At 41.4% G+C, this 15,233-nt stretch overlaps 1 protein-coding gene across 4 annotated transcripts in view; it reads right to left on the minus strand.

Annotated features, from left to right (window-relative positions):
* SEMA3F (semaphorin 3F) overlaps positions 1-15,233 on the minus strand; it is a 152,505-nt gene that overhangs the window by 40,367 nt on the left and 96,905 nt on the right. For 3 of the 4 annotated variants that reach the window (XM_063291988.1, XM_063291991.1, XM_063291987.1), the window contains exons 3-5: positions 6,009-6,169; positions 4,141-4,203; positions 770-889 (exon numbers count right to left, since the gene is read on the minus strand). In XM_063291988.1, the coding sequence (XP_063148058.1) occupies positions 770-889; positions 4,141-4,203; positions 6,009-6,169 (344 nt within the window). The remainder of the gene's footprint in view (positions 1-769; positions 890-4,140; positions 4,204-6,008; positions 6,170-15,233) is intronic. The other variant, XM_063291990.1, reaches the window with a different exon arrangement.

Genomic DNA, 15,233 nt, shown 5'->3' on the forward strand with positions numbered 1-15,233 from the left:
GTAAAGGAATATCAAACATATCACACTAGGTCTGATTTTGCGTTATATCAGCAGTCATGAGTACTGAAACAATACTCTAAATAGCAGTTCCTGAGTTAATGTTGCTGGATTTATGAATGGGCTCCACTTCATAAGATTCTCAGCATGGATTTTTTAAAGGGTTATATTGGATAATTAATCTCCAACTATAAGTAGTATGGAAGCCACATGAAGCTTTGAAGTGAATGATAGGGAGAATGGTTCAATACCTCCGTCTAAATTGCATCAAGAATAAGAATGTATTTACTTCTTATAAATACATTCTTATAAATAAGAATGTATTTACAGCTAGTATCTACTTTATCCCTATCACATATCCTACATATTTGCCTCCTTTTTCTCACTTTACAATAGCCATTGTAAAGTTGTAAGTACAGAGAGAAACTACAACTGAAGAGATTCAGATTTATATCTCCACTTATCCATGGGGCTGAGTGACACTTCAGGCTAGTATCAAGTCCTAGAGATTATTCCTATCCAAGAGGAGAAATTATTGCATAATACCTGAAGCCTTTGGGCTTAAACATGGGGTACAAATGCAGGCTCACTCTCAATGCTCAAAGCCAGAAGTCAGTCTCTGATGGTTTGTTGAACATAATTTTCCCCCACCAGGGTCTATGGGAGTGTAATCTGGGGCCTGCTCTTCTAGCTTAGGCTGAGGCCAAGTCCAGATGCTTCCCTACTCCCAATCTGAATGCAGTTCTAGCCATATGCTCTGACATCACCTCACCTGTGCTTTGCGGCCCCGGTTGACAAAGGTGCAGACAGGATTATATGCGCCAGTGCCACAGACATACAAATGTGTTCGATTCCAGGGCTGGATAAGTCGGATGAAGTTCCCACACTCACCCTAGAAGACAAATGGAACGTTAACTTAAGCCTCCTACAAAATTGTATCCACTTCAAGGAGGGGAGGGGAGTAATTCCATCCTCTCTTCACCATGACCCAGTGAAAGATTCAAACACTTTGAATCTTTCTGCAGGAAATTGCTTTATTGTTAAAGATAGCTCCTTGTGCAACAAGCAAGTCCTAAGGAAAGGTACTGTATGAGCATCGAGTGGTCACTGCAGCAACCCTTAAGATTGAGCAGCTAAGGCCTGCTGCTCTTTGTGTATTAGCAAGCGTACATTTTGAAGCATGTTTTCCAACAAAATTTTGGATATGCCTCCAAGGCAATTTTTCTGCATGCCCTATATATGGTGCACTCTCTCTCTTTTTTGAAGAGGTTTGAATTAGTTCCCCCTCCAGAGCCAACATTCCTTTGTCATGTCTTATGCTACAGCATATCTGTAGCTGAAACAGGCTATAAATGGTGCAGGTCAAAGCTTTCCTTCTTGTCCTTGGCCAATTTTTCTAAAGTCTGAGAAAAAAATAGTTGTACAATTCCAGAGAACTATCTCGGTGTCAGGATGGCAAATGCCAGACTCCTGTTCCTGCTTATTTTCAGACTCAAGGAAAAGGACCTGAATACAAAGGCATGAAAAGAAAATCCTTCTAATGGACCCCAAAGAGGAGTTTCTGGTTTTTTTGGTTCAGGGAAGAAGGAAAAGAGCTCCAGTAAAGCTGGCTTTGGCTCCCTGCTCTTTAAGCCAGTGTTTTTCAACCTTGGTAACTTTAAGATGTGTGGACTTGAACTCCCAGAATTCCTCAGTCAGCACACAATTATATACATAATTAATAATTAAATTATATAAATAATCAAATAAAAATAAAAGATGCATAAATATATTACATAAATAACTAAGTCTTTGGCAAGGGAAAATGAGACCCCCTTGCTTTATTCCATCTGCTCCCTCATTCTTGCCATCTTGTATCTTTTAACAGTTTTACTGTAATTACTTTGATTGTCATGAGCCACCCACAGTCATTGGGAGTCAGACAGCACACAAGTTTAACTTATTATTAAATCCTCAATGAAGCCTAAGTAGGGAAGCTAAAGGTAAAGGTAAAGGTTTCCCTTGACATTAAGTCCAGTCGTGTCCGACTCTAGGGGGCGGTGCTCATCTCCGTTTCAAAGCCGAAGAGCCGGCGTTTGTCCGTAGACACTTCCGTGGTCATGTGGCTGGCATGACTAAACGGAACGCCATTACCTGCCCGCCAAAGCGGTACCTATTAATCTACTCACATTTGCATGTTTTCGAACTGCTAGGTTGGCAGGAGCTGGGACTAGCAACAGAAGCTCACCCTGTCATGTGGATTCGAACCACCGACCTTCCGACCAGCAAGCTCAGCAGCTCAGCGGTTTAACCCGCAGCGCCACCGCGTCTCTAAGTAGGGAAGCTAGTGCCCTGTTAATAACTTTTCACCTGTTTTAGCAATTGCACAGAGATAAATGTGATGCTTGTTGGCAGCTTGATGGCACTGTATTTCAAGATAGTGAGGACTATTCAGAAACCTTCTGCAATACCCATTCAGAAGGAGAAACTGATGATTAGATTGGCTGTGCTAATGTACTGGATCTGTTACAGCAGTGATTCTCAAATCTCAGTAACTTTATGGTGTAAGAACTTCAACTCCCAGAATTCCCCAGCCAACATACTGCATTAAACAGCATGAAGGGCTTGGAAATCTCTTGGCTAGTGAAACTTATACTGAATAGTTATTTGGTAAGTGATAGCTGAGAAAACCAGGGACTAGGCAGAGAATTCCCAGCATGTTGTTAAGGCCTAAGCTTATTAATTAATTGGATCTAGGACCAGGAATGGAGCATAAAGCAGTGGGTCTGTGCACAGAGTCCCATTTCCTCTTCACAGCTCCTGTTTCCTCTTTGCCTCATGCCTCAGTCTGGAGGATCTCAGCTGGAGCCAAGGGTAATAAAGTTCAAGAGGAAGGGAAATATGCAAGCAAATGCAGTTTCCTTTGCTCAGGGAGTTTGGCTCCTCTGAAATTAAGCCTACTAAACAGTAGCAGCTGAGAAACCTCAACAAGACAGAGTTCAAGGACAGTAGGCCAAAAGGCTAGCTAGGCCTTGCAGGAAACAGCTTGGTAACCTCTGACCTTGCCTCCTTCTACTAAGGAAAAAAAATCAGTATGCATTAGTTTCAGTGAACTGGCTCTGGCTGAACACATTTTCCCAGTTCTTACAATCTACTGCTGATAAGGCATCTTCATCTTATTAAGTTCCACACACAGGAGTAGAAAATGTTTTCATCCACAAGGGCCACAGAAATTGCCAGGTTGGGGGTCATGAGCTACATTTATTCTCATGCACTGGCACATAGTACACACCAACATATCCATCAGCTGAGCAAGGTTGCTGGGAGAGGACACTGGTCCCTCACGAGTTATCCTACCGTAGGTTGCTGTCATTACCAGCTGAAAACCAGAGATTTCTTTCTGGCCTTCAGACAATCTTCTGACCTGCTAGTACTGTATCTGAGCAAAATGGGCAAAGTTCCTGGCAGTTCTCTCTACAACCCCAGGTATCCAAGGACTGCATGAAGTCAATTATCTATAGGTTGTCTTTCCATCCTGCACTGATCTGTTAACAGTGGCATCTTCAAACCAAATGCCTAAACCACCAGCATTAGCCCTGATTTCGTATTCTTGTAAAAGATATTGGGAAATGCAGATGTACAACTTTTGTCAATTCTTGTGTTCATGACATTATTTTATGCCAAGGGATAAAACCCCAAACAGCTCTGGGCAAACTTCTATACAATTTAGCTTACTCTTTCATCTTTCATTCAGAGTTGTGGTGTGATTTATGGTTCATAATATGCCTACACAGATACAAATACTGGGGCCCAAACTATCATAAAACTCTTGAGTGGATAGTGCAGAAATTACCTAAAATGGCCCAGCAAAGCCATCTTTTAGCAAACACAGCAGTCAATAGAACTATATGACCGGAAGGGTAAGAGTAAACAGGATGTGGGGCAAGGCGGGGAAAGGTGACAAAGCATAGTCAGCATTTGCTTGTCTTGTTGTCTGCCTGAAAACCTTGTGGAGGTGTGAGCAACACCCCTCTTGAGCATATGGTGATTTTCTATTTTAAAGATAGGTAAGGATGAACCTCCAGCAACTTCTCCTGCATGATAATAGGACTTCTCCATCCTGAACTCTTCTATGAGTTTGAGGATAACATCAGAAGTACTTACATTATTGTTCTTCCCTGACAGGACACATTCATCTATCCTTTGCTGGGATGCAGGCCAGTGGATCTGCCAAGCGAAACAACAGCCCACAGTTACCACTCTAATTTCCCATACCCTCTTCTTAATCCCAGTCCCAAACCAGACAATATATTGAGTTGGCAATTTTTCATTAGAAATCACTCGGGCTTTTTCAATATAATTGTTTTGGAGGCCAGCAGTTGCATCACCTTACTGTTTATTCCAGGTGTTTCTTAAAGACAGCACCTTTGGGGGGGGGGTGGAGAGGGATATTCCACAATAACATCTTGAGAAAGAAGCATTTACCCCATTCCTTTGACTGTGAAAAAAAAAATAACCTATTTATCAGTGGGTGCGATGTGGCATGTGGTTGTTCAAGAATCATGGCAATGGATTAAGTTCTCATAGTAATAACAAGAACAAGTGCATACACATATCCAGACTTTAAAAGTTTTATGTTGTTTCATAAATAACAGTAGTTGAGAAGTGAAGAACATTTAAACATTTAAAACGTTTTGCAGGAATGCTCCTGTAACCCAGTTTGAAAATGCACAAACCTAAGAAGTGTTTCTCACACTCTGTTAAGGCTTCATCATTTTGTGACCTATTTTGTATGAAGAGCCAGTCTGGTGTAGGGGTTAAGGCCCAGGCTAGAAACCAGGAGGCCATGAGTTCTAGTCCCACTTTTGGCCCAAAGCTAGCTGGGTGGCCTTGGGCCAGCCACTCTCTCTGCCCTAGGAAGGAGGCAATGGCAAACCAAAACTGCAGGGACTTGTCCAGGCAGCCTCCAGGAGTCAATGTTGACTTGAAGGCACAAATATACAGTATATAGTTATGAATTCTTGAATGGGTATATATACTATTTCTCTCCATCTGCATCTCTCTCCTGAGTTCAAAATGGAAAATGATCCTCCAGTGGAGTCTTTTCTGACCAACAGCCGATACATTACATGTTAAGCTTTCCTCTTAGCTCTGCTGCATTAACTATGATTTCATAGCATTAGCAATCATAAGGAAAAGAAGAAATAGCACAACTGGTAGCTAAACTTTTAAAAGAATGAATATTAGCATGTAGATGTGCATACCAGGATTGGAAAACAGGCAAACTACTTATTTGAATCAGGAAAGGCTAAATGATGATTCTGGACATGAATGGGCTTCTAGATATCTATCTTGGTGCCCACTTGCCTCCTTGTTTTAATGTTTTAAACAGTTTTCTTTTTAAATTAAAATAAGCAAGAAGCTGGCAAGCTGCAAAGCAAAGCTTTGCATCATTTGGGCCTTTTGAGTCACCTTTTGAACAGCTAAATCTCTCAGGGTAATCATTTTGAGGGTGTACCCATCATGCTCTCCAAATTCCAAAAGTGCCCCTGGTCCTGAGCAAACAGGCAAAAACACAAACAAGCAGTAAATAGTGATGTGGCACAAGAGGTGCCTGTGAGAGATTGTTTACCACTTTTGTTTTACATTTGGTAGACTAATCTTATGTTGAGTGACATGGGGAGAAAGAAAAAAGCCTGGCCTATTGAAGAAACAAAATACCAAAAAAAGTAAAACAACCCCCTTCCTAAAAGATCAAAGGGCGATCTGGGCAAATATTAATGTTTGTTTAATATTTTGTTCATTGCTAATTAAGCTCTATGCATTAAGCACTAGGAAAATTGATATATCAACTGTGGAAATGTAATTTTTAAAAAGCAATCCTGTTTTCACCTTACTTTTCAACAGAGATTCATTTGCCTCAATATTTATCTGCTGCAAATTCAGCACAGATAATCCCAGAGACATTTTGTTCCCCATCAAACCAAATTTCCCCCTGCCTGCTCCTGAAGAGAAATAAAACATGTTCTTACAATCAGGGGCTCCCGATTGATATCATGGAGGTCTAGTGAAAGGATGTAGTCTTTGCTCCCCACGTACATTCGGTCATGATCTTCATCCTTCAGCAGGATTCGATAGTCTGTTGAGTTGAGAAGGAAATTGAAGAAGTGGGCCGTTCCAGTGGCCTTGAGCTCTACAGGAACAAGCACAAGGAAAGACCTGTATTAGTTGTCTCCTTCTGTCCTGATACCAGGACAAACCTCTGGGAATCACATGCTTGATTTAGGAGAACTCAACACGCTCCCCAAACTCAGAAAGACTTTTTACTCTGAAATGTAGCAACAGACACGTGTGCATTCCCAGTAACAAATTATTCAAAGGAGCACTCATCTTGCAGCAGTGCCACGTCTAAGCATAGCTTAGCTCAGGAGACCCCATCAGCCCAGCTAGAATGATTGAAAATCAGGGATTTCCACTGCATCCAACTCTGCATTATTTTCTACTAGACTGTCAGTCTGTGAAGTACAAGAACATCCAAGATACATATGAAAAAAATTAAAAAAGCATTTCTATAAAACATTCTGCAAATTAAAGTATAATATACAAATGTTAAAAATACCAGTATGAGAGCCGGAGTGCTATTCAGTCTTACATACAATGAAACAACATGGCTTCATATTGGATATTCATTGTGTTCCTATCAGTAAAGGTCAAATTTGGACAAGCTGAGCATTTGGAAAGTGGGATTTCACTTCCTAGCAGGTTAGTTTATATGAAAAGAGCTTTTCCACTTCTGGCCTCACTGCAAGTCAAGCAAACTGAGATTGCCCAAGCCTTGCCAACTAATTGTGTACAAAAATCTCCATTTCAAGAGCCCATTCAGTTTTTCTGCTAGTTTTCTAGAAATAAATTTTCTGGAATGCAAAATGATTTGTGGTTTAGCTCTGATTAGAAGAGCCAGTCTTGATCTCCCCAATCTTACAAAGCGTGGGCTTTTTTGTTTACCCCAAGGGTGGGAAACTCACAGTCATCCAAAGTTTGCTAACTAAAATTGTCAGCAGCCTTAGGCAGCACGGTCAATAACGAGTGATGCTGGGAGTTGTACTTCAGCATCTGGGGAACCCCAAATTCCTCACCCCTAGTCTAAGTGACACTCTTTGAGACTCTGTCTAAGTCCTCCTCTTTTTTCTGATTGCTACCTTGGAATTTGCCTTTTGTTTGCCTGACCATCCTAATCCTTTATTGCTTCTTTAGACTTTTAACTTCTCAGTGACTTTAGCTATATATTAATTTGCCATGGCCCATCTCATTCTTATTCTGGAACTCTGGTATGCCCCCTTGTCTCTGGCCTATTTGGACCAATGATCATCCTCCCATTCTCTTTAGATATCTACATGTAGGAATGGACCTCACTGAACATCAATGAAATGAACCTCAATGAAACTAAATGAAGCTCAACCTACAATGCAGGAATGTCCACATTAGGTAGATTTTCTGTAGAAAAGGAGGTTAGGCAAGGTTTGGGAAGGCTACATTCTGCCCCTAAATGTTCTGTATATGAATAAATTATTTTCCTGCTCTCTGAGCCTCCCTATCTAATTCAGCTTGGGAACAGAATAGTGTCACAGTCTGTCCATATGCATTATCATATCAGATTTACATATCTGTCAATGTACTTTAGGTGTTACTGTAGATATATCCTACATCTACAGAGTCTAAGAATCAGCCCCGGGAATGAGACCTGATGCCTGATATTGATTTCACACCTTGATTCCACTCACATGTTATTCTTCCTGACAACTTCAAATAAAAGCAAACTGATCATTAACAACGATTCCTTTTACAATATAATGACACTGAATTCTAACCAGGAGGCATATGAAGGTAAGCAAATCAACACAGCAAGGAGTCATCACATTCATTTCACTCAAATGAGACCTTTCCTGAAGATAAATCCCTCTGGAAATTGGCCTTCCAACTTATCAGGAGCAAAGAGGGCAGCTTTAGCTGCTGCAAAGTGGTTGATAATTGCTATTGAACATTCGCAACACCTCTGTACAATATGTCAATATAATTACCTTTAAAAAACAACAAATCATTAATTTAAGCTTTGAGGAAGCTGTTCGCCAAAGCTGCCAGTGAATTAATTACATAGCTGGGCATTGGGCCCACACGGGTCCTTTGTTTGTGCGAGTGTGCTGTTCAGTGTGGAAGGGGGCACAAGATGAAGCAGGTTTCCAGCAATGAGCTCTTGTCAGTGTAAGGTCCTAGGCAGAGACACCTTTCTTAATTTGGAGAAGCATTCCCTTAAGAAGAAGGAGGATTAGACTTAACCCTTATTCAGAACTCCGTTCTCACTTCTGATTTGAGGATTACTGAAGAGTTCATTTCCTCAAATATTATTTGGTTGCTAGCATAAAAAATTTGAAGTCACTAAAAAGGGATTCATTTCTTTAAAAGCTGGTTTAGTTAAGAGCTTTACAATTATGTAGATAAACAGCAAGTCTCTCTTCCTATTTTCATCAAGAGGCTCTTAGAAACTGCTAAACTCAGCCTTACCCCAATAGCAGACCTCCAGATGTGTTAGTTGTCAATTCCTCCACCTGTTGGAGGGGTATACTGGAAGTTGCAGTCAAAATACACGGCCCCGCCCACTTATTTAGCTCTTCTGCAGATTCATCCCATGCTTTTATGGCAATTCTTATGTGATCTAATTGTTGTTATTTGTTCAGTCGCTTCCGACTCTTCATGACTTCATGGACCAGCCCACACCAGGGCTTCCTGTCGGTCATCAACACCCCCAGCTCCCCCAGGGATGAGTCCGTCACCTCTAGAATATCATCCATCCACCTTGCCCTTGGTCAGCCCCTCTTCCTTTTGCCCTCCACTCTCCCTAGCATCAGCATCTTCTCCAGGGTGTCCTGTCTTCTCATTATGTGGCCTTTAATATCATTCCCTCAAGTGAGCAGTCTGGCTTTATTTCCTGGAGTATGGACTGGTTTGATCTTCTTGCAGTCCAAGGTACTCTCAGAATTTTCCTCCAACACCACAGTTCCAAAGCATCTATCTTCCTTCGCTCAGCCTTCCTTATGGTGTGATCTAATTAAACAGCAGGTTTTTTTATAGAAATCTAGATTCTCCTCAAATGCTCATGCTGGCTGGGGAATTCCAGGAGCTGAAGTCCACCCATCTTAGAGTTGCCAAGGTTGAGAAACACTGGCTTACACTGAAGCTGCCCTACCTTTCTGTGACATCCACACAGCTGAGGTAATTACTGCCAATGAAGCCATGATTCCTCCAATTGCCAAAACCCCAGAAGAGCATCCAGCAGACCAGCCAATGACATAAATCAGAAGGAGGAAGCAGGAAAAAATGAGGCTGATCAGAAAGGCCTTGGGAGACCAGAGGAGAAAGAAGGAATCATACCAGTGCTGAGGAAAATCATAGCTGCTTTCAACTGGCCAACCATCACATGCATCATCTGCTTATGAAGCAGATTGGCTGTACCTTTCCAGCATCCCCAGAAAAAAATATTTTTGCTATTGTCAAAGACATGTTTCCACAGGACAATTAGGCAACTTCTTCCTGATCAATTCTTGATTTTGTAAATCAGATCAACATTACAACAAATGAAATTTATGCAGAATCCAGACATAATAAGAGAGTGACCATGCTTTGTATGATGAATTAACACACCTAAAAAGATTAATAGAGCAAGCAGTTATCTTACATACAGATAACTGAGAATGTCCATTCCATCTTTCTCCATGTTGCTACTTGCTGTTAGAGATTTGTTTATAGTTTCAATGCAATTTATTATGTCACATTTACAGAAATTATTGCTAAAAGTATGGGAATACTTGATAATTACATTCCAAATGCACAACTTTGAGAATGTGCTACAGTCCTGCCCACAACATTGCAAAGCTTTGAGTTCTCCAAAGTTACAACTAATCTAGACCTGCATTTCTCTAGTATGCTCAGCCCACACTTCTTTCTGGACAAAACTGATACCCAGAATAAACCTTTTTTTAAAAGGAGGAGGAGAAGGAGGAAGAAGGCAGCATCACCTCTCCACTTTAAGGAGGAGCAAAAGATAGAACTGGATCTACTTTAAGATCTCTGGGTGATTTGTGCTAAATAGCAACAATTCCTTGCTCATACTGTTTAACAATAGCAGCAAAAAAAAAAACACCTCTGCTTCACCCCAAATTATGCTGCTTCAGCAGAGGAGTATCCAACAGTGAGTTTTAATGTTGGAGAACCATGAGAGTAATTTAGTTTTGGAACTCAAATTCAAGAATTCAAATAGTTGCTACTCCAACAAACAATTCCATAAAATATTTATTGAAAAGTGAGCCTTGCTTCAGCATCCAGCACCAGCTGGTAGCTCTGGAGCTTCTAGTAAAGAAAATAAATAAATAAACAGTTTCTGCAACCTGAAATCTGTGCTTTATTTCAAGTCAGGAAAGCTTCAAACCGTGAGATTCATTAAGAAAAGAGATTCTCCAGAGTTAGTATATCTCTGTGGGTGAAGACCTTGAGATTCAAAAAAAAGCTTGAAGAATTTTCAGATCGCTGCTGGTTGAAGGAAGTAAGAGAACAGTTTGCTATTTTTTAGAAGAATCAGTTGGTTTTGCTTTTCAGTTAAAATCTGGGAGAAAAATTGGTTCTGATTTGTACAGAATTGCCTATTTTACTGGAACTGTTTGTTCTTAGTTTCATATTGTTCAATTTTCTTAGAGGTTATCACCACTCTGTTTTAATTCTTCTATTACTTCAGCAATCATTTTGCTGTTCATATTGTATCACTTTTCAAACTCATTTTTATTTTCTCATTTTCTCATTTTCCAAAGCAAAAAGTGTGATGTCAAGAAATCTAAGGATGATGCCAAGTAGCCAGTTAAGATGTGAAGGGAGCCAGAAACAGAAGGGAAAATCAATCAATATGTTTGTTTATTTTTTATTTGCATGTATAGTATCTTCATATTAAAATATAGCACCTCAAAATAAACCATTTAAAACAATAAACAGCATCATGCACGTAGGTTGTAAAATTGCTTCCTAAAGGTCATTTTTCAGCAGTCTCCACAAAGACCCCAAAAATATCTGGGAGATCCAACCACTGATGTTATGACTCAGAACATACTGCCCCTGGTCCATACAAATGGTTCTTATGGTGGGAAGATAAGACAGTTCTGCTGCTGATCTTAAATGGATATGCATGGTCATATGGGGGAGGCACCTCGAGATTATAGATAAGTCAACACAGATGTTTTGTGCTATCACTGTGATACCTCCCTTACGCATAGAACACCCAACGCAAACTCTGACCTGTCCTCCTGATATTTTTTCCTCCAACATTCAATTTCTTCCTAAGCTGCTTTTATGACAGCCTTTTGGAGTAACTCTGAGAACCATGCACTACCAGGGGAAGTATGGGAGTGTTGTATCTGGTACTAGAGGGAATGGTGTCAGGGTCTGGCTGCACGGAGAAGCAGCTGGGCCCTCCCTGCCATCTTCCCTGTCAGGGTGGGTGAGTCTCACTTGATTGCCATAGAACAACTGGACACAGCTAAGAGGAAAAGGAAACAAGAGGGCCAAACAAATAAGTGAACAAACAAATCCTTTGCCCAGCACAATGAATGCCAGCGAACAGTTAATTCTTAGAAGTTTCTCTAACTTCTCTAAAGGAAAGAAGTTTGCAGGCTCAAAATTGTGCTTTTTTTTTTTCTTCAGCTATTGCCCACTGTGCAGTAACAATGTTATGCAGAGGTGAACAGATGAAATATTAATTCTTTGACTGCACTGTTTCATTGACATGAGGGAGGGATAGATTAATAGGTGCAAAAAGAGAGAGAGAAAGGGCATGACTGGAATGCAACAGACTGCAGAATACATATGCCCTTTAGCATACTTCCTGTTTCCTTGGATTTAGAACACTGCATATGGGTGTGTGTATCTCACACTACTATTTTAACAAAGTAGACTCTGCAGCCTCATGTGGTGCAGAGTGGTAGGCAGCAGTACTGCAACCAAAACTCTCCCCACGACTCGAGTTCGATCCCAGCAGAAGCTGGATTCTCGGGTAGCCGGCTCAGGTCGACTAAGCCCTCCATCCTTCCCAGGTCGGTAAAATGAGTACCCAGCTTGCTGGGGGAAAGGTAATTACGACTGGGGAAGACAATGGCAAACCACCCCGCTCTATAGTCTGCCAAGAAAACGTCGTGAAAGCAGTGTCCCCCCAGAGGGTCAGCCATGACTCGGTGCTCGCACAGGGGACCTTTCACCAGACTCTATTCTATGTTCACACAGGTGGGTCTGCTCTGTAGCAATTTTATTACATACCAATACTATCATCAGAATGCCTCACAGACAAAATGCCTCTGGTGTAGATCCTGCTGAGGAAAACGCAGGATAAAACAAATGGCTTAATCATTAAAAGGCTATAGGATTCTTTGTTGCTTTTTGTCATAGACACATCTCCAAAATTTATATTTATAGCATTTACATGCATGATTGGGGACACTGAAAAGAAGTTATCAGTTATGAAGGGAGGGACTGGGGATGCAGTTCTTCCCACACTGTTGCCTTGTTTTTCACTTCCTTTCTGGAAAACCTCACTTGCACACCAAGGGAGTCATCCTCACCAGTGACAGCTTTAAACTGGGCAGAAGGAGTTTCTCTACCAATATTACTGAACACCACACTATGGCTTGTCCTGTGTCATCTAGATGCAATTATATGGGCTGATCTGTTAAAACAGGTTAAGCCAGGAAGAAGGGTTAATTCTGCTCAGGCCGGATCATATGGCACAACAGATTAGCTAAAGTATGTTCAGGCAGTCTCTTTACAGTTCAGAAGATGCATCTCCACCACCCAACATATACTGCCTGCCAGGAAGGGGTAGAAGAGCACAATCAAGGGAGCTAAATAAAATAAATATTTCATCCATTGACAGCAAGAGAATAAGATGCAGTGGCTAAGCCCTTCCTTCCCCGATACATAAGGGACAACAATTCACAGACTCTTGTCTATCAAAAAAGGCACAGGAGGGGAACCAGGGGAGGTTGTGGGGGGTTGGAAACACAGGGCTAAAGGTGGCTTTGACTTTTATTTTTCCTCCACAAAGCAACAGTGGCAAAAGCAAAATCATGAAGCACGATCACGTTTGCTTTTGGAAAAAGCCTGTGTCAGAAACCCTCCTAAGAGGCAGGGAAAAGAAGCTTAGTTGCTATGAGAGGGGACTAAGATTTGGTCATGGACCAAAGACTGGCTATGGAGAGGGCAAACAAAAAACCGGATTAGCCCAGTGGCTTTCAACATTGTTTCCAAAATGGCCTTGAATTCTGTGAATGGGTTCTTTCAATAGATAAAGTTCGGCTTTTGTTAGCTTAACTAGTTTGCTCTTCTTGGGGTGAGATCAGCCATCCTCGCCTCCTGCATTGTATGATGTTGTTTCTGCTGCTTGACTGAATTGCCAAACTTTCTTTGAAAGCAAGAGAAACACTCTGAAATGGACCAATTGCTCCATCAACCCTAATCATTGCTCTCTACCAAAGCCGTTCCTCTTCTGTTAGGCATTAACTAGCAGAACTACTAAACAAGCATTAACTATCCCACAGCCAAACTACTGTAATCAGCCACTAGCTGGAGACACACGCCCATGCTTAGTGATCCAGGATGCCTCCCTCCCTTTCCTCTGTATCCCACAGCCAAGATATCACTAGAAATTTACAGCCTCTGAGGTAAGCTAAGCAGTAAAACAAAGTCAGGTTTGTCAGATATATCTGAGAAAGGATCCAACTATTTCTGCACCTGAGAGGTTCCCAGTCTTATCTTTCACTGCTTGCATTTTACAAATAACATTTGGACAACAGCTGGACAATACTCAGACATAAGAGCAGTGCCCCACAAAATTCCCAAGTCCCTCTTTGGGTTTTAGGTGGGTCCAACATTTTACTAACTTTCCAAACATTTCAGTGATAGTGATCTTTGTTGCTACTGAAGGAAGGGCCTGAGACTTTAGCTGAGAGTTTGCTTTATTTATAGGCAGTGAACATGCTAAGCACTCTGGATTCACGATAGGCATTGCAGAAGTTCCTGAGGGCTAAAGTAAGACTTTTTAAAGATTCTGAGAAGCCCTTTTACCACTTTCTCCCACTGCTTCCTATGGCAATGCAATTTTTGTCTTCAACTTTTTTGTCCACCTTAGTGAACGGCAAATCAATGATAATGTGATAAACTTGAAGGGAACTCCTGAAATCATACTTCGACTTATTCATTTTACTGCCTTGAATTAAAATGTTAATCTAACAGATCCTTTCCAATCCTGAACAGTGGGAGACTCTCTCAAAGTGTGGCCTGGACAAATATCCCCACTTGCCCCTCAAAGGGCTTAGGTTAGTGGCCTACTTAGTGAGAGTCTAATGTGCCTGGGACCCAGAAGGGCTGGAAAAGTTCAAATGCTGCTCCTTAACAGAGAAGAAATGGAAAATCTCTCATTCCAGCCAAGGGGGCAGCAAAGCACCACTGGTTACCTCAGTCAAGTATATAAGGACATTAATTCCACATATCTCAGATCAGTCCCAAAGCTGGGCTGGGGCTTGCTTCCTTTAAGCACAGCAAGACTAAAAATTATTTTACATTATACTGCTGGGGTTTGGAAAACAATGTTTCTCCCTGAAATGTGCCCAAGCTACTCACACCTCTTTCTTTTCTATACTACCTGTCCTCCACACTTCAACCCTTGGCAGTTGTCCTCTTTGGCACCTGGCCATTAAAAAAAAACAACCTCCAAGTGCAAAGTTCCTGCTGGGAGCTCTTTAGAAGAAAAGATCTGAAAAAACTCTTGCTCCATACAGAATTCCTACAAGACTTGAATGTCTCTCTGGCACAGTGAGATGGCAGCATGTGCCTCCCATAATTTAACCACATGTCTGGCGGGGAGAAAAAGCAAATAGTATTGGGAAGAAGCAGGAAGCCTCCCCAATCCTAACAGCAACTGGGAAACATCTCCACTTTTTGTTAAAATACACAAAATACTGGCAGGGAGGAAGCATGCCACACATAGTTTTACTTATGCACTCGGAGGAATGATGGTGTTACATCCCAAATTCTGAAAAATCTGAGCTCATCCAATAAGGGGTCAACTAGATGTAGATGCTGTTGTTGGGTCATGTGTTGATCTTCTCATACGCACACTGTAGGGACACAGTCTCTGCACTCAGTCGCTCCTAAGATTTTGTCTGGTCCTC

Source organism: Candoia aspera, chromosome 2 (genome assembly GCF_035149785.1).
Source record: "Candoia aspera isolate rCanAsp1 chromosome 2, rCanAsp1.hap2, whole genome shotgun sequence".
Classification (NCBI taxonomy): Eukaryota; Metazoa; Chordata; class Lepidosauria; order Squamata; family Boidae; genus Candoia; species Candoia aspera.